Source organism: Carcharodon carcharias, chromosome 15 (genome assembly GCF_017639515.1).
Source record: "Carcharodon carcharias isolate sCarCar2 chromosome 15, sCarCar2.pri, whole genome shotgun sequence".
NCBI classification, from domain to species: Eukaryota; Metazoa; Chordata; class Chondrichthyes; order Lamniformes; family Lamnidae; genus Carcharodon; species Carcharodon carcharias.
The window spans coordinates 91,297,873-91,318,969 of record NC_054481.1 but is presented as its reverse complement, the minus strand read 5'-3'; the positions used below and the strand labels follow the sequence as shown (position 1 = coordinate 91,318,969).

General features: G+C 40.5%; 1 protein-coding gene across 5 annotated transcripts in view; it reads left to right on the top strand.

Annotated features, from left to right (window-relative positions):
• The window catches only part of cep104 (centrosomal protein 104), a 258,319-nt gene that overhangs the window by 30,847 nt on the left and 206,375 nt on the right, over nt 1-21,097 (top strand). For all 5 annotated transcript variants that reach the window (XR_005945259.1, XM_041205856.1, XM_041205857.1 and 2 more), the window contains 5 exons: nt 5,624-5,792; nt 9,264-9,419; nt 10,719-10,937; nt 13,456-13,677; nt 20,886-21,053. Coding sequence is in view for 4 of the 5 variants with exons in the window: in XM_041205856.1 (XP_041061790.1) it covers nt 5,624-5,792; nt 9,264-9,419; nt 10,719-10,937; nt 13,456-13,677; nt 20,886-21,053 (934 nt within the window). In the remaining variant the exon portion in view is untranslated. The remainder of the gene's footprint in view (nt 1-5,623; nt 5,793-9,263; nt 9,420-10,718; nt 10,938-13,455; nt 13,678-20,885; nt 21,054-21,097) is intronic.

Genomic DNA, 21,097 nt, shown 5'->3' with positions numbered 1-21,097 from the left:
TGCAGAACGATAATCAGGAATGTTTAAAACAGTGTTCAAAAGGGTGCAGAAAAAATGTATTCTGCTCAAACGTAAGAACAAACTCTAGAACTCCATGGAAGAATACAGACATAAGGAGCAATTGGAAGTTAAGAAAGAAGCAGCGATTAAGTACGTGGCAGCTGATTGCATGATAAAAGAGAATAGAAGTTTAAAAAAAATTAGGAAGGCAAAGAGCAACTATGAAATTAAATTATCATGGAACATAAAACAAAATAGTAAAATATTTTAGAGATACGTTAATAAAAAAAGAAAAGCAGTGATGGAACCAGAATCTTTTAAGGAATAGAAAATAATATCATAGGTAATGATAAAGTTGACAGAAATATTAATTTTTTTCGCTTTACTCGCTACTGCGGGAAAGAACATTGAATGTTGAGATTAGCAAAGAAGTAAGTGTGTTTAGGATAATAATGAAGTGGATGTATTGAATAAACTAATCAAACTCTGAGGATAAAGCCACTGTTCCAAATGGGTTGCATCTGTGCATGTTACAAGAATCTAGAAAGAGATAGTGGAGACATTACTGCACATGTTTAATTTGTTAGGAGAAGGTGTAGTGCCAGTGAACTGTCGGATAGCTGACGTAATTCTTATTTTTAAGAAGGGGCAGAACATGCCCACTGAATTTTAGACCAGTCAGCTTAACATCACTGTTAGGAAAAATAATGGAATCCTTAGGATAGGAGGGAATAGATGGCTATTTAGAAACTAAAAATGTAATAATGTATATTGGTATGGACTTCAAAAGGAAAATCTTGCTTGGCCAACCATGATGATTTTTTAAATGGGAAAACAGAGGAGACAATGTAATAGAATCGCAGAATCATAGAATTGTTACAGCACAGATGGAGGATATTCAGCCTAGCGTTCCTGCACTGGCTTTCCAAATGAGCAATTCACTTAGTGCCATACTCCTGCCTTCCCCCTGCAACACTGCACATTCTGCCTTTCCACATAACAGTCAAATATCCTTTTGAATGCTTTGATTGAAGGATCTAATAGGCTTGTAGGACAGAGGTATCATTTATTTTGGGTTTTTGAAAGGCTTTTGTTAAGATGAATCATAATAGATTAATGACTAAGGTGAGAGAATGTGGAGTGCAGAGCCAAATAACAGCTTGTACTGTTAACTGGCTTCGAGGTAAAAAGCAGAGAATAGGAGTAAAGAGTAGTTATTCAGGGTGGTAGAAGGTGGGAAGTCGTGTTCCACAAGAATCGTTGCTTGGACCGTTGCCGTTCACAATTTACTTTAACAATTTGGACTTTGGCGTAGTGGTAAAGAAACTGGACTAGGAATACAGAGGTCCATGGTAATGCTCTGGGGACACAGAGTTCAAATCCCACCACGGCAGCTGGTGTAATTTAATTTAAATTAATTGTTGCACGTGCTAAAGTGAATTGGCAAATTGGGTTAAGAGAAAGGCAGTGGCTAATATTTAAGGGGATGTTTCGGAATGCACAGAATAGGCTAAGAAAAAGTCCAATGGACGGACACACCACCTGTGGTTAACTAGAAGGTTAAAGATAGTATCCAACTTAAAGAAAAAGCATATAATTGTGCAAAGACCGGTGGCAGGTCAGAAGATTGGACAGAATATAAGGAACAGCAAAGAATGACTAAAAGACTAATATGGAGGGAGAAATTAGAGTATGAAAGAAAGGTAGCCAGAAATATAAAAACAGATAGTAAGAGTTTTTTTAAAGATTTAAAAAAAAACGAGTTAACAAAGTGAGCGTTGCTCCTATAGGAAGTGAGTCTGGAGAATTGATATTGGAAAACAGGGAAGTGGCAGGTGAATTGAACAGGTAATTTGCATCAGTTTTCAATATAGAGGATACAACTAACATCCCAGAAGCAGCTATAAACCAGGAAATGGAAATGCGAAGGAAGTTGGGAAAATTACAGTCATCAGAGAAGTGGCACTGAGTAAATTGTTGGAGCTGTGTGCTGACGAGAGCCTGGGCCCTGATAGACTTCATCCTAGGGTCTTAAAGGAAGTGTCTGGTGAGACATTTGATGCATTGGTTTTCATTTTCCAAAACTCCCTAGATTCCGGGAGGGTCCCAATTAGATTGGAAGATAGTAAATATAACTCCTTTATTCAGAAGGGGAGGGAGACAAAGTGGGAAGCTACAGGCCTGTGAGCTTAATATCTGTCGTAGGAAAAACGTTAGAAGCTGCTATTAAACAAATTATAGCAGGGCACTTGGATAAACTCAAGGTCATTAGGCAGAGTCAACATGGTTTTTTGAAAGGGAAATTGTGTTTATTTATTGGAGTTCTTTGAGGAAGTAAGGTGCTGTGGAAAAAGGGGAAGCAATGGATGTACTGTACTTAGATTTCCAGAAGGCATTTGATAAAGTGCCACATCAAAGATTATTGCAGAAAATAAAAGCTCAAAGTATAGGGGGTAAAATATTGGCACAGATAGAAGGCTGGCTGGCTAACAGGAAACAGTAGGCGTAAATGGGTATTTTTCAGGTTGGCAAGGTATAACGAGTGGTGTGCCACAGGGATCAGTGCAGGAACCTCAAACGTTTACAATTTATATAAATGACATGGATGAAGGGATGGATGGGATGGTTTCCAAATTTGCTGATGACACAAAGATAGGTAGGAAAGTAAGTTGTGAAGAGGACATAAGGAGGCTACAGAAAGATAGGTTAAGTGAGTGGGCAAAGATCTGGCAAATGGAGTATAATTTGGGAAAATGTAAAATTGTCCATTTTGGCAAGAATAAAAGAGAAGCGTATTATCTAAATGGTGAGAGGCTGCAGAGCTCTGAGGTGCAGAGGGATCTGGGTGTCCTAGTGCATGAATCACAAACGGCTAGTATGCAGGTACAGCAAGTAATTAGGAAAACTAATAGAATGTTATCATTTATTGCGAGGCGAATTGAATACAAAAATAGAGAGGTTATGCTTCAGTTGTACAGGGCACTAGTGAGACCACGTTTGGAATACTGTGTCACCTTATTTAAGGAAGGATGTAAATGTGTTGGAAGCAGTTCATAGAAGGTTACCAGACTAATACCTGGAATGGGTGGGCTGCCTTATGAGGAAAGGTTGGACAGGTTAGGCTTGTATCCGCTGGAGTTTAGAAGAGTAAGAGGCGACTTGATTGAAATATATAAGATCCTAAGGGGGCTTGACAGGGTGGATGTGGAGAGGATGTTTCCTCTTGTGGGAGAATCTTGAACTAGGGGTCACTTTAAAAATAAGGGGTTGCCCATTTTAAACGGAGATGATGCAAAATCTTTTAATTCAAAGGGTTGAGAGTCTTTGGAACTCTGTTCTTGAAAAGGTGGTTCTTGGTAGGCAAGGGAGTGATAAGTTATCAGGGGTAGGTGGCATGCAGATTTCAGATTACTATCAGATCAGCTATGATCTTATTAAATGGCAGAACAGGCTTGAGGGGCTGAATAGCCTACCCCTGCTTGTTCGTATGAAAGGTTTTAAAGCATGGTTATGTTTTAAACTGTCTCTGAACACAAGGTAAAGTGGAGTAATGGAGATGGGCATGTGATCTCCTACTTGTACTGTCCATTGATGAGCCTATGTGACCTGGTTGCCGATGGAACTGGGGGGGGGGCGGGGGTGCAAGGTCATGTCCTGTTGAAACCTAAGTGCCAGCTTTCACGCCTGGACACAATGAAAGGAACATCTGTGGGCAGACTTGGAGAATCTCAGACAGCCTGCATCAGAGTGTTTAAAAGTGGAAGTTGATGTCAAATCACTGATTCTGTGCTGAGTGAAACTGCAAAGACTACAACAGTGCTCTCTGTAGAGGAGTAGGATATCACTGACAGCTGTTCTAGATTGCTGCACAATGTGGGGCATCAGAAGTTGCTGACAGTTTCACAATCATTACAACAGCAAATTATGTTCTCATAATGTTGAGTTTGTTGGTTGTGGGGGAAGGAGGTTGGCTAAACAGACTGTGCTTCCATGCTGAGAGGGAAGTTCCTCCTTTTGAGATTTTACTTTTGAATGGCAATCCTTGATGCAGAAAGTTGATTGAAGGATCAGAGTTGTTTGTCTGTTGATCCATCTGTCCGTCTTCAGCAAAAGGATTTTCTTGGAGGTCTATGTTATGCGACAGCCTTTCGGTAAAGCTGAGTTATTTAGAAATCCCAGAGGGAAACTTTAAATAACTGTCATAACCTATATTTTTAAGTGGTATGTTTAAGATGCAACTCTAAATTCAGGAATCAGACCCCCAGTTCTCGAGAGGTTTTATGTTAAACGAAGTGAAACATTTTATTAATTTACAACACATTAAACACATAAACATGGCTACAAATTACTACTATCATAACTTTTAACAAATTCCCAAACTAATTTCTATTAAGGCAGTAGCAACCCATAGATTTTTAAGCAGACACCAGGCAAAGCATTTTCACCTTATGAATTCAAAATGAGGTTCCTTTCACTTTGGTTCCTGTGGAGTCAGTTGGGGGCTCACAGCTGTTTTGATCTCACATTGCCCATGCCCCGCACATACACAACTGCTATCCTTACGCCTAGCACAGCTCATTCTCATTTGTATCACCAGCCTCTTCTAATAATAGAACCCCTTTCATAGTACCAATTTTATTAGTAGTATGAACCTATTGCTCGGTCTCTGCTCGCTAGGTGCCAGATTTCACCCCACTTCTTGAATGCTCTATTCAAAAAATGCAAATGCACTCTTACCTCTTACATCTCAAAACTAGAACACATCAAAGCACCCAGACTCTGTTTTTAATCCAGTTAAGACACACCCACAGACTAAACCTTAATTTAAAAAGAAAAATATTTTCCAATAATATTATATACATTCATAGCTTCATGACAGTCTACTGCCATTGCATTGTTTGCAGGCTTGCTTCCAACATTGCTGTCATCTTTGTCAGCCTCATGCAATAAATGAAGTATGAATTATTTGGAACTGAGAACGTTATATTTCGAGCCCTTTGAACTTAATGTCAGGAAACATTAAATCACCCTGATAACAATTTAATTCAGTTCACAGAGATAAAGACCCAAGTTTGAAGCACAATGTCATTGTAACACATAAATGGGAAAGTTGATGGATCTGGTTGGTTTGGTCCATTGTTGCCTGGATAGTCCACATTTTAGAGGAGCATTCATAGTTACAGGTGTATGGTAGCAGGATGCTGCTATCTAGTTGGAAAGTGTTGATGATTTGGTGCATTTTTACCTTTGTGTTGTGTCTCATTTTTTTCCATTTGCAAAATATCTTTTTAAAAATGCCATTTATTCTTTCTGGATGCATGTTCATTGTTAACTGAGGCCTTAAATTGGTCTTAATCTCCATTGGCTAGCAAAGAAAAAGCAGGTAATGTTCTGGATTTCCAGTGGCTACCTGTTGAATATGCATGTGAGAGTTTGTAACAGGATTGGGTTTGGCTGTGCTGCCTTCTACAGTCAACAGAGAGGAAAGGATCAAATGTACAGTATCTTTAAACAGCAGCATGATGATTTCATTTGTTACTTAGATTTGTTAGAAAAATATTACAATAGATTATTTAAAACTGTTTCATTTATTAAAGGGTAGTCGTTACTCCTTTGCTTTCAGTAAATCTGAGATTGTCTCACCCTTGGATGACCTCGCCTTTGACATGTACCAGGATCCTGAGGTGGCCCAAATAATACGTAAATTGGATGAGGAGAAACATGAAGCAGTTAAACATGAGCGTTATGATTTTGCAAAGAAACTTAAACAAGCCATAGCTGACCTTCAGAAGGTAATATGTAATTAAATATCAAGTATTATCCAACAAAATATAAACTTACTACTGATTGAGGAACAATTGCATTGTAGATAAGGACATTATCACAAATGTTTGTATATTAAGTGTGAGATTGATTTTGTACATAATTAAGGTTATAAATCTAACCAATCACTGAATATAAAAAAAACGACTGCACTAATTATTCAGATTTCTGTCTTGATACTTTATTACTTGTAATGAATAGCTATGTAGATTTTAGGAAAAACTTGTGTTGGAATTGGCAGTCTTGGCTCACTGGAAGTGAGTTACAACACAGTTCCATTGAAGGGTTCTTAATGCCTTTAACAGTTTGGTTTATCAGAGTTGTCAGCACCATGGAAATGTTTGAAATACAACTCGCAAGAGCGGCGCAGACATTTATAAATTATTTTTCAGAACAAGATGCATCAAAGTAGGCTTTAAACTAATACACTGTCAACTTTGGCAGAAGGTGAGCGCTCTGTCCAATTAGTCAGGACTTCATGGATTCAAGTTTCAATTTAGCCCTTGAGCAGTTGATCTAGGTTTATGCTCAAGTGCACTGCTGAGGGAGTATTGGGTTGTAGGTGGTGTCTTCTTTTGGAGCTGATGTTAAATTCTATCCTCTGTAATAACAACAAAAACTTATATTTAGTACTTTTTAATGTAATGAAACTTTGAGGTACTTCACAGGAAGCTTGAGGAGATGGTAAGTCAGATCACAAAAGCTTTGGTATAAGAGATTGATTTTAATGAGCCTAGAGGAAGGTGTGGTAGAGAGATGGAGAGGTGTAGGGTGGGAATTCCATACCTGGGGCCTAGGCAACTGAAGGCATGGCTGACAATAGTGGAGCAATTAAAATTGGAGATGCACAAGTGGCTGGAATTAGACGAGCACAGATATCATGTAGGGTTGTGGGACTGGAGGAGATGACAGAGAAAGGAGGGGTGAGGCCATGGAGGGGCTTGAAAAGGAGGATGAACATTTTAAAAACAAGGCATTGCTTGAACAGGGGCCATTGTGGGTCAGAGGCAGCGGATTGGTTTGTCTCTATCTTGGTGACAAAGAAGTCCATGAGTTCCTCATACTTGTTGGAGGTGAGGGTGAAAGGGTCAGGGCAGAGGGATTTAAGCAGATGGTCTGAAGTAGAAAAAAGAAGCTGGTGATTTATCTTTGCATTCCAGGTAGATTCTGGAATATTGAGCAGCTTGTGTTCCAGCCAGAATAGGCAGTGGATGGCTAAACCAGTTATCTGCCATATCTTTTCAAGTTTGCGTCCCATGGACTTAAAGTAGCAGAGATGAGGATTGTGCCAGGGGAATGGCCAGGATGAGAGAGAGTAATGTTTTTACTGGGGACTAGGAAGTCCAAGGTAGAGTGTGGTTGAGTAAATCAGTAGCTGCAGAAATGTTATGGCGAATGTGGGGCCAAAGCCTAAAAAGTTGGAATTTTGAAAATGTGGTTGTAAGTGAATTGGGGGATGGATTTTTCCAGGGACGGATACAGAAAGAGAGTATTGAGACGAAGGGGAATGTTGGTGGTGAATGGTACAAATAAGTGATCAGAGATGGTCCTGACTATTTGATATGAAGGAACCTACTAACATTACCACGTGAGATGGCAAAGTCAAGTGGTGGCCATGGATGTGGTTTAGGGAGTTTACATGGAGAGATTTAGAGGATAAGAGGGCAGTGAACTCTTGAGGAGAGAGCGCATGATGGGCCATAATTTCCGAGTTCCCAAGCATCCTATTGTGGGAGGTGGGGGTTGGGGGGGGTGTGGGTGCAGGGTGTACCCCAAAAATGCAACAATAGATCATGAATTAGCTTCTAATACAATGCATTAATATAAAAGCAAAGTACTGTTGGTGCTGTAAATTTAAAATAAAAGCAGAAAATGCTGCAAATACTGAGTAAGTGAGAAATTCCAGCATTTTTTCACTCTTACTTCTCCCTAAAAATGACATCCTATTGACTGTAACAAAGGCAGACTTCCCATCCGCATTCTTTGACCAGCGTATTGCCTTTGATACGGTTGGCCACACCATTCTCCTCCAACACCTCTCCACCATTGTCCAGCTGATGGACTTGCTCTTCCCTCTTATTCTTAGCTGTCTGTCTGAGCCAGAGAATCACTTGCAATGGCTTCTCTTCCAGTTCCTGCACCATGACCTCTGGTGTCCTCCAAGGATCTATCCTTAGCCCCTTCTTATTTCTCAACTAAATGCTGCTCTTCAGTGACATCATTCAAAAGCACAGTGTTAATTTTCATGTGTATTTTGATGGCACCCAGCTCTGCCTCACCACCACCTCACTCGACTCCTGCACTGTTACTAAACTGTCGGATTGCTTATCTGACATCCAGTACTGGATGAGCAGAAATGTCCTCCAATTAAATATTACAAAGACTGAAGCCATCGCTTTTGGTCCCTGCTCCAAGCTCCATCCCCGAGCTGCTGACCTCCCTAGCCCTGGCAAAAGTCTGAGATTAAACCATTGTGTTAGCAACCTTGGTGTCACATTTGATCCCATGATAAGCTTCTGACCTCATATTGTTGCCATCACTAAGATCACGTATTTCCACCTCTGTCACATTGCCTGACTTCACCCCTGCCTGAGCTCATCTGCTGAAGCTGTCATTCATGTCGTCATTACCTCGAGACTTGACTATTTGAAAGCACTCCTGGTCTCCCACGTTTTACCATCCTATAAATTTGAGGTTGTCAAAAAAAATGCTGCTGTGACTTGCCTCTCCAAATCCTGTGCTCACTGACCTGCATTGGCTCCCAGTCAAGTAACATTCTGATTTTCAAATTCTCATGCTTATTTTCAAAACTCTCCCTGGCCTCACCCCTCCTTATCTCTATAATCTCCAGCAGCACAACCCTGTGATATATCTGCATTCCTTTAATTCTGGCCTCTTGAACATTCCTCGTGACTGCGCCTTCAGTTGCATAGACCCATGCACTGAAAGCGCTTGCTTTCCTTCTTCAAAACACTGCTTAAAACGTACTACTTTGACCAAGCTGTCGGCCATCCACCATATCTCCTTATGTGGCTTGGTGTCATATTTTACGCTTCTCTGAAACGTGCTATATAAATATAATTTATTGCATCATCTTGATTAGCATTAAGTATTCTTATAAAATTGACAGAAAACATAATGAGTAATTATCCAAAAGCAAAGTACTACAGATGCTGAAAGTCGAAAGTAAAAACAGATTTTTCTGGAAAGCATTTGGGTCAGGTTGCATCTATGGAGAAAGAAACTGAATTAATGTTCCAGGTCAATGACCTTTCATCAGAAGCTTACACAGTAACTGGTAGGGCTTATGAAATTTTACCATGGTTATTAAATGCTTAGAATTGTTTCTGTTCAAAAAAAAGCAATATGTTTATTTGGAGATTGCCTATGCAAATATTGATTGTTAATTCTAAGGGTAGGTAACAGTTTGTTTTGTTCAGGTGGGAGAGCGCCTGGGCCGTTATGAGGTGGAAAAGCGCTGTGCAATAGAGAAAGAGGACTATGACCTGGCAAAACAGAAGAAGCAGCAAATGGATGATTACAGGATGAAAGTTTACCAGCAGTTGGAGCTACATAACTTGTTAGACATGGGAATGGTCAGTATGGATTTGGATTATAACAGGGGTTAAGAATATTTCACTTTTGTTGGACTAATTCCTGCCGCTCCCAACCCCCCCCACCCTCCCTAAGTAAATGGTGATGTGGCTCAGGAGGTGAACTAGATGAGAATGTCTAATTTGCCATAGTATGGTGAGTTTATTTTAAAACTGCCCGTAATAAAATCAGAAATAAAACAGATTCTGCTTAACACGTTCACTTATCAGTAGCCTGCTGAAGATGTGATGTGTCTAGCATTGCACTGGAGATGAACTACAACGCTGTTTGTTGTCGATAGATTTCTGGATTCTTATCTCCAAGGGTTAAACTTCAACAGTGGCTATGACTAAGTTTTTAAACATTTATTAATTTTAATGAGTCTATTTTAAAATGGAGGCCAGACTCTTTTCCAAAAAATACTTGTCCTGCATTCTTCCCTCCTCTTTTTGAAGGCTCTTTTATAGCATGCTGAATGATGCAGGATGCGTCACCCATCCTGTGTGAGCCTGAATAATGTCGGCAGACTGAGTTGCAAGAGACATCACAGCCCATCCTATTCTGACCAGCATTCAGTGGCCATCAGTGTGCAGTTTTCAGTGGACCACAATGCATGACATTTGGAAGGAGGAGCATTGAAGGTTGTGAATTCAGGTCCACTCTGGAAATTTGAGCATCTAGCCCAGGCTAACACTTCAGTCCACTACTGCGGGAGTGCGGCACTGTCTGAGATGCTGTCAAAGATCCCATGGTACTATTTATCAGAAGAGTATGGGAGCACTCCATTGTGTCTTGGGCAATATTTATCCCTCCATCAAGATCACTAAAATAGATTTATCTGATCAGTTATCACATTGTTGCTTGTGGGATCTTGCAGTGTGAAAATTGGCTGCTGTGTTTCCTACATTATAAGTTTAGCCACACTTCAAGAGTACCTCATTTTTTTTAAAGCACTTGGAGCATCCTGAGGTTGTAAATAAATGCTATATAAATGGAAGTCATTCTTTTCCTTCTGGACATAGTTAAATGGTATTTCATATTTGCTGCCCTAGCTAACTGAGCACAGACCAGGAACTGGGCCTGGATTAAGCAGAATAGTTAATAGTGGAAGTTATCTCCAGCTATTTGTTGGACTACTTTAAGCATAATTTGAACTCATAGTTTAAGATTGGAGGCAACTAATTAAAGTGGTATAAAGAAATGTTTAACTCCATTTTGAGGCTCAGAAAGTAGTTAATTGGACTCCAGGTTAGATATAATTCTTTATTTAAAAAATCCTGAGCACTTATTTTAATTTCCAGATCCGAAAGCTTCCTGAGTTTCCCCTTGAACCAGTGGATCACCCCAGTAGAATCCAACAACAGGTTTTGAGGCTGAAATCTGCACCAACTGTGGAAACCCAATTGCAAGAGTCTTATGAAGAAAGCCACAAGTTACAGTATCAGACCCCTGGAAAGCCACAATGCTCTCCCAAACCACTGCATTCTCCTCCTCTACCTGCCAGGTTACCTTCTCCAAGGGTATGTATTCTGCTGTAACATCTTGGCCACTGACTTGGAAAGGAACAAAAAGAACTAATAATAATTGTACTTACTGGTTATAGTTACAGAAAGGGGGCAGCTACAGAGCCTGTAATTTAGTAGCAACCCTGAATTTATACAAAGTTTGGGCACTAATAACATTGAAAACATTATTTACCAACAATAAATATCGTGACTAGATTTTAGTGATCCAAAGTATTTTGCAGACTTAGGCTTAGAAATCTCTTGAGTCATCCACAAGCTCAGTCTCTTGGTCTCTTTATATTCCGTCCACAATGACGTGAGCAAATAGTTTATCACAATGCAATGACTGTTGATAAATTCTGTGGCTGAGGGCAGTGCATTTGGTGTTGTGTACAGGGACTTTAAAAATATGTTTGATAAAGTGCTACATAATAGGCTCGTTAACAAAATTAAAACCACGGGATAAAAAAGTAAGTAGCAAAATGGATACCAAATTAGCTTAGAGAGAGAAAATAGAGACTTGTTGTGGAGGGGAGTATACAGTGGTGTGTTTGTTCACTACAAAGCCACAACTGTTTTTGATATATTAATGACTTGGGGTTACAGGACACAATTTTAATATTTGCAGATGACATGAAGCTTTGAAGTACAGTAAACACTGAAGAAGATAGTAATAAACTTGAAGAGGACATAGACTGGTGAAATGGGTGGACATGTGGCAGATGAAATTCAACACTGAAAAATGTGAGCCTATAAACTTTGACAAGAATGAGAAGAGTTAATACAGGTTTAAAGAGGTGCAAGGACAGAGACACCTTGGGGGTGCTTGTGCAGAAATCTTTGAAGGCGGCAGGACAGCTTAACAAGGGAGTTAATGAAGCATATTGGATCCTGAACTTTGTAGAGGCATAGTGTATAAAAATCAGCAAATTATACTAACATAGTTTGTTAAAAAAAGACCATTTTGGCCCCAGATAGAGCAATGTGTCCGATTCTGGACGCCACAATTTAGGAAGGACATAATGGCTTTGTTGAAGGTACCGAAAAGATTTAGTAGAATGGCCCCAGGGATGAGGAATCACAGTTGTGTATAGACTGGAAAACAAGGTTTGTCTTTTGGAACAGAGAAGGCTAAAATGAAGTTTGATAGAGGTGTTTAAAATTGTGAAGGGTTTAGAAAGAATAAATAGAGAAACTGTTGCTATTGGCTGAAGGCCGTTAACCAGAAGATTTAAAATGATTGGCAAAAAAAAGAGTTGACATGAGGTAAAACCTTTTTATTGCAGTGGTTAGGATTTGGAATGAAGTGCATGATAGGGTGATGAATATGAATCCAATTGTAGCCTGCAAAACGGAATTGGATAAATACTTGCAGGAGAAAACAGTGTAAGGTTTTAGGGAAAGAGTGAGGGAGTGGGGCTAACTGGATTGCACTTTGAAAGAGCAAGCACAGACTTGATGGGTTGAATGGTCTCCAATCTGTGCTGTACTATTTTATGATTTTGTATTTAAAGTGCCAGGATTATTTATCCCTCCCTATCCAAGTGAATTAAATTTCCATATAATTATTGTAACAGCTACTTGTACCGTTGACACCCAGCTCTATTGGCTTACTAGCACTTTTACTTTTGATTTGCCTGTTGACTGATATATATTGGTAACAAGTTGGAAACATCTTTCACTGTTGTGTGGGCTGAGAGGCAGAAGCACTGGCACTCTTAAAGCAGACTCACGTACAAGTGAGTAGGGAAGATGTACCAAAAGGTTCTGTAACCTTTTGCAGTTTTAGCTCTTTTGCTGTACCATGTCACATGCCCTAATCATTAACTTGACTGAGAGGGCAAACAAGTGACCTAGTTACATTCAGGCTTCTCCTAGTGATGCTTTAACTGACTGCTGTGGACTGTGAAAGAACGTTAGATTTTTTGCTCTCCACTGGAAACGGTGGAGTTCTCCCCTTCTGCCTCATTTCCCTTTCCACTGTACAATCCTTAATTCTGAGATTGTCAAGTGTTCCAAGGAAATACCTCTTACCCTCTGATGATTAACCTATTTAACTTTAACACCAAAACTGAAAAATTACACTTATCGCAACCTTTGTTCTCTGCAACTAAAATAATACTTAAAAAAATAAAGTTAATTTACACGTATGCTCACTTTATTTTTTCTCTTTTGTTTACTATTCTGTCACTTTAAAATTTTTGAACTCAAATATATGGATTGAAGCAACTGAGAGGGGGCAAGTGTCGCAAAAAAGATCCATGGCTGTGCATTTAACTAATTGAATATCAAACATCTTGAGACAACCAATTTGATGTTTGAAACGTTTTTTCTGTCAAAACAGGCTTGGACTGTTGGTGATTTGAGTGCTCAATCCAATGCAGACGAAGATCGGAACCAAAGAAGTAACATGTCCCATATGTGAGGGGGTGGAGTACTATTTATCCATGACCTGTATTCTGCTACCAACTGGGAAACCTGCCTGAAGCTATTACTACAATTCTGATTTTTTGTTTTTGGGGTCCTTCCTCAGGTGGATACTAACTCACTTCCCTACGATGAGAGGCCACTACCAACTCAACGCAAACCGGCAGAATTGTATGGCATACCCCAGCTAGAAGTTAATGAGTCGCCTGCAGTAAACACAGATTCTTTGCCTACATCAAGAAGTGGAATCACTGGAGAACCAGAGCCACTAACTGAGAAAGCTTTCAGAGAAGCTTGTTTTGCCATTGATTTATTTGGAGAAGCACTGGTAAGCATGGAAAATTAAGCAGTTGTTCATTTGTTTAGAATGCGTATGATACAGGCTGTCCTCTGGAGGTAAAGCAACTGCTGAAAGACTTTGAGAAGTATTCCTTTAAGAAATTGCTTTCTTGACAGGAAAGACTACCTCTGCCCTCATTCTTATTTGAACATTGGTTTTCAATTTATTTTTTCATGGGATGTGGGTGTTGCTGGCAAGGCCAGCACTTTTTGCTTATCCCTAATTTCCCTTGAACTGAGTGGCTTGCTCAACCATTTCAGAGGGCAGTTAAGAGTCAACATTTCTGTGGGCCTGGAGTTGCATGTAGGCTACACCAGATAAAGATGGCATATTTCTTTCCTAAAAGACATTAGTGAACCAGATGGGTTTTTGTGACAGTTGATGATGGTTTCATGGACATGATTACAGACTAGCTTTCAATTCCAGATTTGGTTAATTGAATTTAAATTCCGCCAGCTGCTATGGTGAGATTTGAACCCGTGTCCCCAGAGTGTTAGTCTGGACCTCTGGATTGTTAATACAGTGACATTACCGCTATGCCACTATATCCCCTTTAATTTATTCCTTGTTGCCAGCAGTAGGTTTCCTCTTGCCCCAATACAAAAACTATTTTTTTTCCGTTTATCCATAATCTGAACAGTTGTGCATTACTTTAAACAAAAATAGCTGGCATGAATATAGCACCTTTTTAAAGCTGAAGAGAGTTGTAGGGGTCGGGAATGGTGTGGTTTAGAGCATGTACAAACAGCCAAGAGTGTTTGGGGGTGTTTATAGATCATGAAGATACTGAGGGGCTGTTTGATGGAAGGGTAAGATTTTTATTTGGAGGTGTTGGGAATTAATGTAGCTCTGCAAGGATGGGTGATAGGTGAGTACGACATAGTGGGGAATAGAATGCAGCAGCAGATTTCTGGATGAGCTGAAGTTTACAAGGGTGGAGTATTGGGAGGTCAGCTGGGAGATTATTGGAATCTTAAAAATAACGAGGATGGATGACTGTTTCAGCGGTAGATGGGATAAGGCTGGGGGGTGGGGTGGCACAAAGATTGGGGCAGCACTATGAAGATGAAAGTAGGTGGTCTTTGCACTGGAGAGTATTTGAGGTTGGAAGTTCTTAAGTTAGAATAGGATGCCAAAGTAATATCTTTCTAACGGCTCTATTGACTCATTCCCACTGGGAATCCAATAAGTTCATGGGGCGGGGGGGCAGTGGTTTAGTGGTAATGTTACTGGACTAGTAAAACAGAGGCTGAGGCCCTAGGGGATGGGTTCAGACTCCATTACAGCAGCTGGTGGAATTTAAATTGAATTTATAAATCTGGAATATAAAGCTAGTGTCAGTAATTGTGACCATGACAGCTATCATCGATTTTTGTAAAAACCTTCTGGTTCACTCACGTACTTATGGGAAGGAAATCTGCCATCCTTAACTGGTCTGGCCTACATGTGACCCCAGATTCACAGTAATGCGCTTGACTCTTAACTGTTCTCTGAAATTGCCCTTGAACTCAGAGGTTATATACCTATTGCTGACCTTCGATCCTGCTTCACCTGCTGCACCCCTCCCCACCTCCCCACAAACAATATAAATTCCATTGCATTTCTACTTCCCTTTAGCTCAGAAGAAGTTGTGCTGACTCAAAATGTTAACTGTTTCTCCCTTCACGGGTGCTGTCTGACCTGCTGAATTTTTCTAGCATTTTCTGTTTTTATTTTGCATCTGCAATATTTTGCTTTTATCTTCTTGTTTAATTTACTGCCACTTTTCAATCAGGAATCGCTACCTTGAAGAAGTACTGCTCTTCTCTCTGGCAGGATTTCTGTTTGTCTCTTTCACCCTGTTTACCTTCATAACTTTCCATTTCCCTCCTGGTGTTTGCTTTCGCAGACAGCTTAACCTTGTTCTGCTATTAGCACATTCTGCTTTCTTACCTTTATGCCACTATCAGCACCTTTTTTAGTTTTTCACCACTGCCATTAATGTTCCCTTTGTCTTGTGCCATTACATCTTTGTCAATCTCTCTTTAGCCCCCACCTATCACTGATCTGCTTTACCTGCTCCACACTCAAAGATTGTTGTGGAAGGAATGGGTTTCAGTTCAAGGGGTAGGGGCACCAGTACTTGGGTAGAACGGAGCTGTTCCAGTAGAATGGGCTTCACTTGAACTGTGCTGGGACCAATGTCCTAGCAAGTTGAATAACCAGGACTGTAGAGAGGGCTTTACAAAGCATAAGGATATGGCAGCCTTGCAGGGCAGCTGTTTAGGTAATGATACCTACTGTGTGACAGGAAGGGACAGGGTACAAACAAGAAAAACAGCAGCAAATAGGGTCAAAGGGGAAAAAAATGGCAAAAAGACAAAATTAATGGCTCTTTCCTTACATGCACGTAGTATTCGGAACAAAATAAATGAATTAAAGGGACAAATGGAGGTTAATGGGTATGACCTCATAGACATTACGGAGATGTGGTTACAAGGAGATCAAAGCCGGGAACTAAATATTCAGGGGTATGTAACTTTTTGAAAGGATAGACAGGAAGGAAAGGGATGATGTGGTAGCTTTGTTAGTATGAGATGGAATAAGTACGATAGCACAAATGACTTTGGATCAGATGATGTAGAATCCATGTGGGTGGAGGTAAGAACTAACCAGGTGAAGAAGACACTGGTGGGAGTAGTCTGTAGACCCCTGAACAGCAGTATACTGCAGGACAGAGAATAAATCAAGAGGTAATGAGGGCATGTATAAAAGGCAGTACATTAATCATGGGTGACTTTAATCTTCATGTAGATTGGGAAAATCAAATTGACAGAGGAAGCCACAAGCAAGAATTCAGAGTGTATTTGGGACAGTTTCCTAGAACAATATTTTGTGATCAGACAAAGAGTCTACAGAGGGATATAAACGGATTAAGTGAGTGGGCAAAAACTTGGCAGATGGAATATAATGTGGGAAAACGTGAGGTTATGCACTTTGGCAGGAAGAATAGAGGAGCTGAATATTAATTAAATGGAGAAAGACTGCAGAAAGCTACAGATTCCAAGCATACACCTAACCAAACAACCATAGTTTTAGTCTGTGTCTATTTATATAACCTCAGGTGAAACCACAATTAATGCCCACCACTTGCATACAATTATACATAATTAGTATGCAATTAACAAACGTCCTAGCCAAAATTGATTGGCATTCATGAAGTCCAGGCTAATAAATGAAAGTCATGAATTTGTTAAGGAGAAATTTTGTTTGGTGAATTTGATTTGAGTTCTTTGAAGCAAAGAAAAGCAGTGATAGAACACTAATACAGTGCAGAAGGTGTCCATTGGGCCAATTGAGTCTGCACTGGGTCTTCTGCAGAGCAATCCAGTTATTTGCCCCCACCCCCCACCTCGTCTCTCCCAAATCCCGTTCGTGTATGGAGCAATCAGAAAGCCAGGGTTGTTTTCATTTAGAGTAGAAAAGGTTAAGGAGAGATTTAGTGGAGGTGTTTGAAATTATGAAGGATTTTGTTAGAGTAAATCTACTGGAAGGAGGTCAATAAGCAGAGGACAAAGATTTAAAGTGATTGATGTGGCATTAGTGGAGTACAGAAAGTGCAGGGTGGAGCTTAAGAAAGCAATTAGGAGAACAAAGAGGGGATATGAGGAAGGCCTGGCTGGTAAAAGTAGGGAAAATCCCAAGATATTCTATAAGTATATCGGTGGGAAGAGGATAACCAGGGAAAGAGTAGGGACCAAGGGGGCAATCTATGGTTGGGGCCGGAGGACATCACTAGAGTGTTGAATGAATACTTCTCATCCGTCTTCACCCAAGAGGATGAGGATGAAGGTATCAAACTCAGGGAGAGACTGCGAGGTTCTTAAGCAAATTGATATAGGGAGTGAAAAGGTATTGGAGGTGTTGGCAGGCTTAAAAGTGGACAAATCTCCAGGTCTGGATGATTTGTGTTCCAGACTGCTGAGGGAGGCAAGGGAAGGGATCACAGGGGCTCTGACCAAAATTTTTAATTCATCTCTGGCCACAGGGGAGGTGCCAGAGGACTGGAGAACAGCTAATGTGGTTCCGCTATTTAAGAAGGGTTGTAGAGATAAGCCAGGGAACTACAGGCCAGTGAATCTCAGGTCAGCGGTAGGGAAACTATTGGAGAAAGTTCTGAAAGAGAGAGTATCTATCTCCGCTTGGAGAGGCAAGGTTTGATCAGGGATAGTCAGCATGGCTTTGTCAGAGAGAGGTCATGCCGAACAAATTTGATTGAATTTTTTGAGGAGGTGACCAGGTGTGTAGATGAGGGTAGTGCACCTGATGTAGTTTATATGGATTTGAGCAAAGCCTTTGACAAGGTCCTACATGGGAGACTTATAAAGAAGGCAAATGCACATGGGATACAGGGTAATTTGATAAGGTGGATTCAAAATTGGCTTAGTTGTAGGTGACAGAGGGTGATGACAGAAGGATGCTTTAGTGACTGGAAGCCAGTGTCCAGTGGCGCACTGCAGGGATCTGTGTTCGGTCCCCTATTATTTGTCAGTTATATAAACATAGATGACTGTGGGGGTTAGGATCAGTAAGTTTGCGGCTGACACAAAGATTGGCTGGGTGTTTAACAGTGAGGTTGAGTATCTTGGGCTACAGGAAGATATAGACGGGATGATCAAATGGGCATGTAAGTGGCAGATGGAATTTAACGCTGAGAAGTGTAAAGTGATGCACTTTGGAAGGAGTAATTTGACAAGGAAGTATTCATTGAAAGGCATGACACTAGGAAGTTTTAAGGAACAAAGGGACCTTGGTGTGTGTGTCCATAGGTCTCTGAAGGCAGAGAGGCATGTTAGTGGGGTGGTGAAAAAGGCTTTCAGGACAGTTGCCTTTATCAATCGAGGCATAGATTACAAAAGTAGGGAGGTCATGTTGGAGTTGTATAGAACCTTGGTGAGGCCACAGCTGGAGTACTGTGTGCAGTTCTGGTCACGACATTATAGGAAGGATGTGAATGCAATGGAGGGGGTGCAGAGGAAATTCACCAGGATGTTGCCTGGGATGAAACATTTGAATTATGAAGAGAGATTGGATAGGCTTGGGTTGTTTTCGTTGAAGCAGAGAAGACTGAGGGGTGACCTGATCGAGGTGTACAAGATTATGAGGAGCATGGAGGGTGGATAGGGAGCAGCTGTTCCCCTTAGTTGAAGGGTCAGTCACAAGGGGACATAAGTTGAAGATGAAGGACAAGAAGCTTAGGGGAGATGTGAGGAAAAACTTCTTGATAACCCAGAGGGTGGTGACGGTCTGGGATGCACTGCCTGGGAGGGTGGTGGAGGCGGGTTGTCTCATATCCTTTAAAAAGTACCTGGATGAGCACTTGGCATGTCATAACATTCAAGGCTATGGGCCAAGTGCTGGTAAGTGGGATTAGGTAGGTACGCCAGGTGCTTCTCACGTGTCGGTGCAGACTCGATGGGCTGAAGGGCCTCTTCTGCACTGAGAGATTCTGTGATGAAAGAGCCAAAGTCGACATGAGGAACCATTTTATTTGCATAGACAGCTGTTGTGATCTGGAATGCACTGCACAATAGGGTGATGGAAGCGGGATTCACTGGTAATATTTAAGTATTTAGCCAAAGCTCTTTTGAAAGGAAAAACATTACAAGACAATGGGGGAAATCAGGGGAGTTGGATTAATTGGACAGCTCTACCAAGAGCCTGGTACAGGCACGATGGGCGGAATGGCTACCTTTGTTGCATCATTCAACTCTTCTGTGAATAAATGCAGATAGAATTTAATACCGAACCGTACAGAATTGCATATAGGAAGCAAAATATAGACGGTTTTGTACTTGTCAATGGTGCTGTAGTAGCTAAAGATGATGTTAGAAAGAAGTCTTGTGGTCTTGATTTCTAACCACTTCACAGCAACATTCAACAATTAGAATGCTGTCAAAATGTCACATTGCTAAAATGGTAAAGTAGGAGTCTGAGGAAGTTGGGGTTAAATTATAGTGTACTAGTCTTGAGTACTGTGTTAAGTTCTGATTGATGAGAAACCCAAGGGACTTTCAAGTATGTTATTTCGAAGATGGAAATTGCTTCAAACTAAGTTGCAAGGTAAGGCAAAAGGAGATGCAGTTTCAAGTGAGTAGAACTAATTTTATGGACCCCAGGACAGAATAGCAAGTGTAAAAATCCTGCATTCTATTAAGAAAAATAAAATATGCTGCAGGGGGTGGGGCAAGGAATTGTAGGGTATTTCTGGAGGATTTATGAAGATGGATCAAAATCCTTTCTGATCTGTACTTGTCTTAATTTTTGTTTCTGTGTCTTCAACCTAGTCACAATTCTTTCAGAAACAAAAACAAAAATTGCTGGAAAAACTCAGCAGGTCTGGCAGCATCTGTGGAAAGGAAGACAGAGTTAACGTTTCAAGTCTGTATGACTTCACAAGAACTAAAGAGGAATATCCTCTTTAGTTCTGATGAAGAGTCATAAGGACTCGAAACGTTGACTCTGTCTTCCTTTCCACAGACGCTGTCAGACCTGCTGATATTTTCCAGCCATTCTTGTTTTTGTTTTAGGCTTTCAGCATCCACAGTATTTTGCTTTTATCACAATTCTTTCAGGTTAGGCTTGGTGAACAACTCTGCTCTGAGGCTTAGAGATTGACACAATCACTGCAAGCAAATAACTCCCTCTAAAATGTTCAAACTTGTGTTTGAGAAGTAGTAAGAATTGCTTGAACTTTGAAGGTCAGAATACAAGTCAGTACTGGACAGAACATCCCTGTCCCCATTTAGGTGCAGAGCTAAAGCCTGTAGCAATAGAGGGGTTTGTATAGCTTGAATAGAAGGTCATCAGCCTAGTGGGGTCTTGCACCAGTTAGAGACAAAAGTTCAAGTTGTCAGCCAACTAGTTGCCTCCAACGGACCATGTTAAACGTATGATAAAGATAGACAAAAAAAACCCAGCATACCCATTGAACCTCTCCTATAAACTCACATTATATTTAAACATCAGAACCTCCAATGTTTCCAAACACCAGCAAAGACGACATTTGGCTCCATGACCTTGTCCATGGAGACCATTTTGCAGAAGATTTCTGTATCATGCACAAAGCAAGAATAGTGTAATTATTAAACTGTTCATGATCTGAGTTCACTTAGTGCTTTGAGTTCATTTCTGTACATTGACTTTGTTTGTCATAGGTGGCTGGAGCCTATTCCAAGACTTGGTCATATAGAGAAGATGCGTTACTGGCTGTGTATAAAAAACTTTCCACTGTTCCTGAAGGAATACCCAAGGATGAACTAAGGAATATGTTGAAAGCAGCAATTTTCCTTGTTCGTAGAGCCATTAAGGACAAAGTATCATCTGTAAGTATTGCAGAGTATATGTTTTCTTTAATTAAAATTGTATT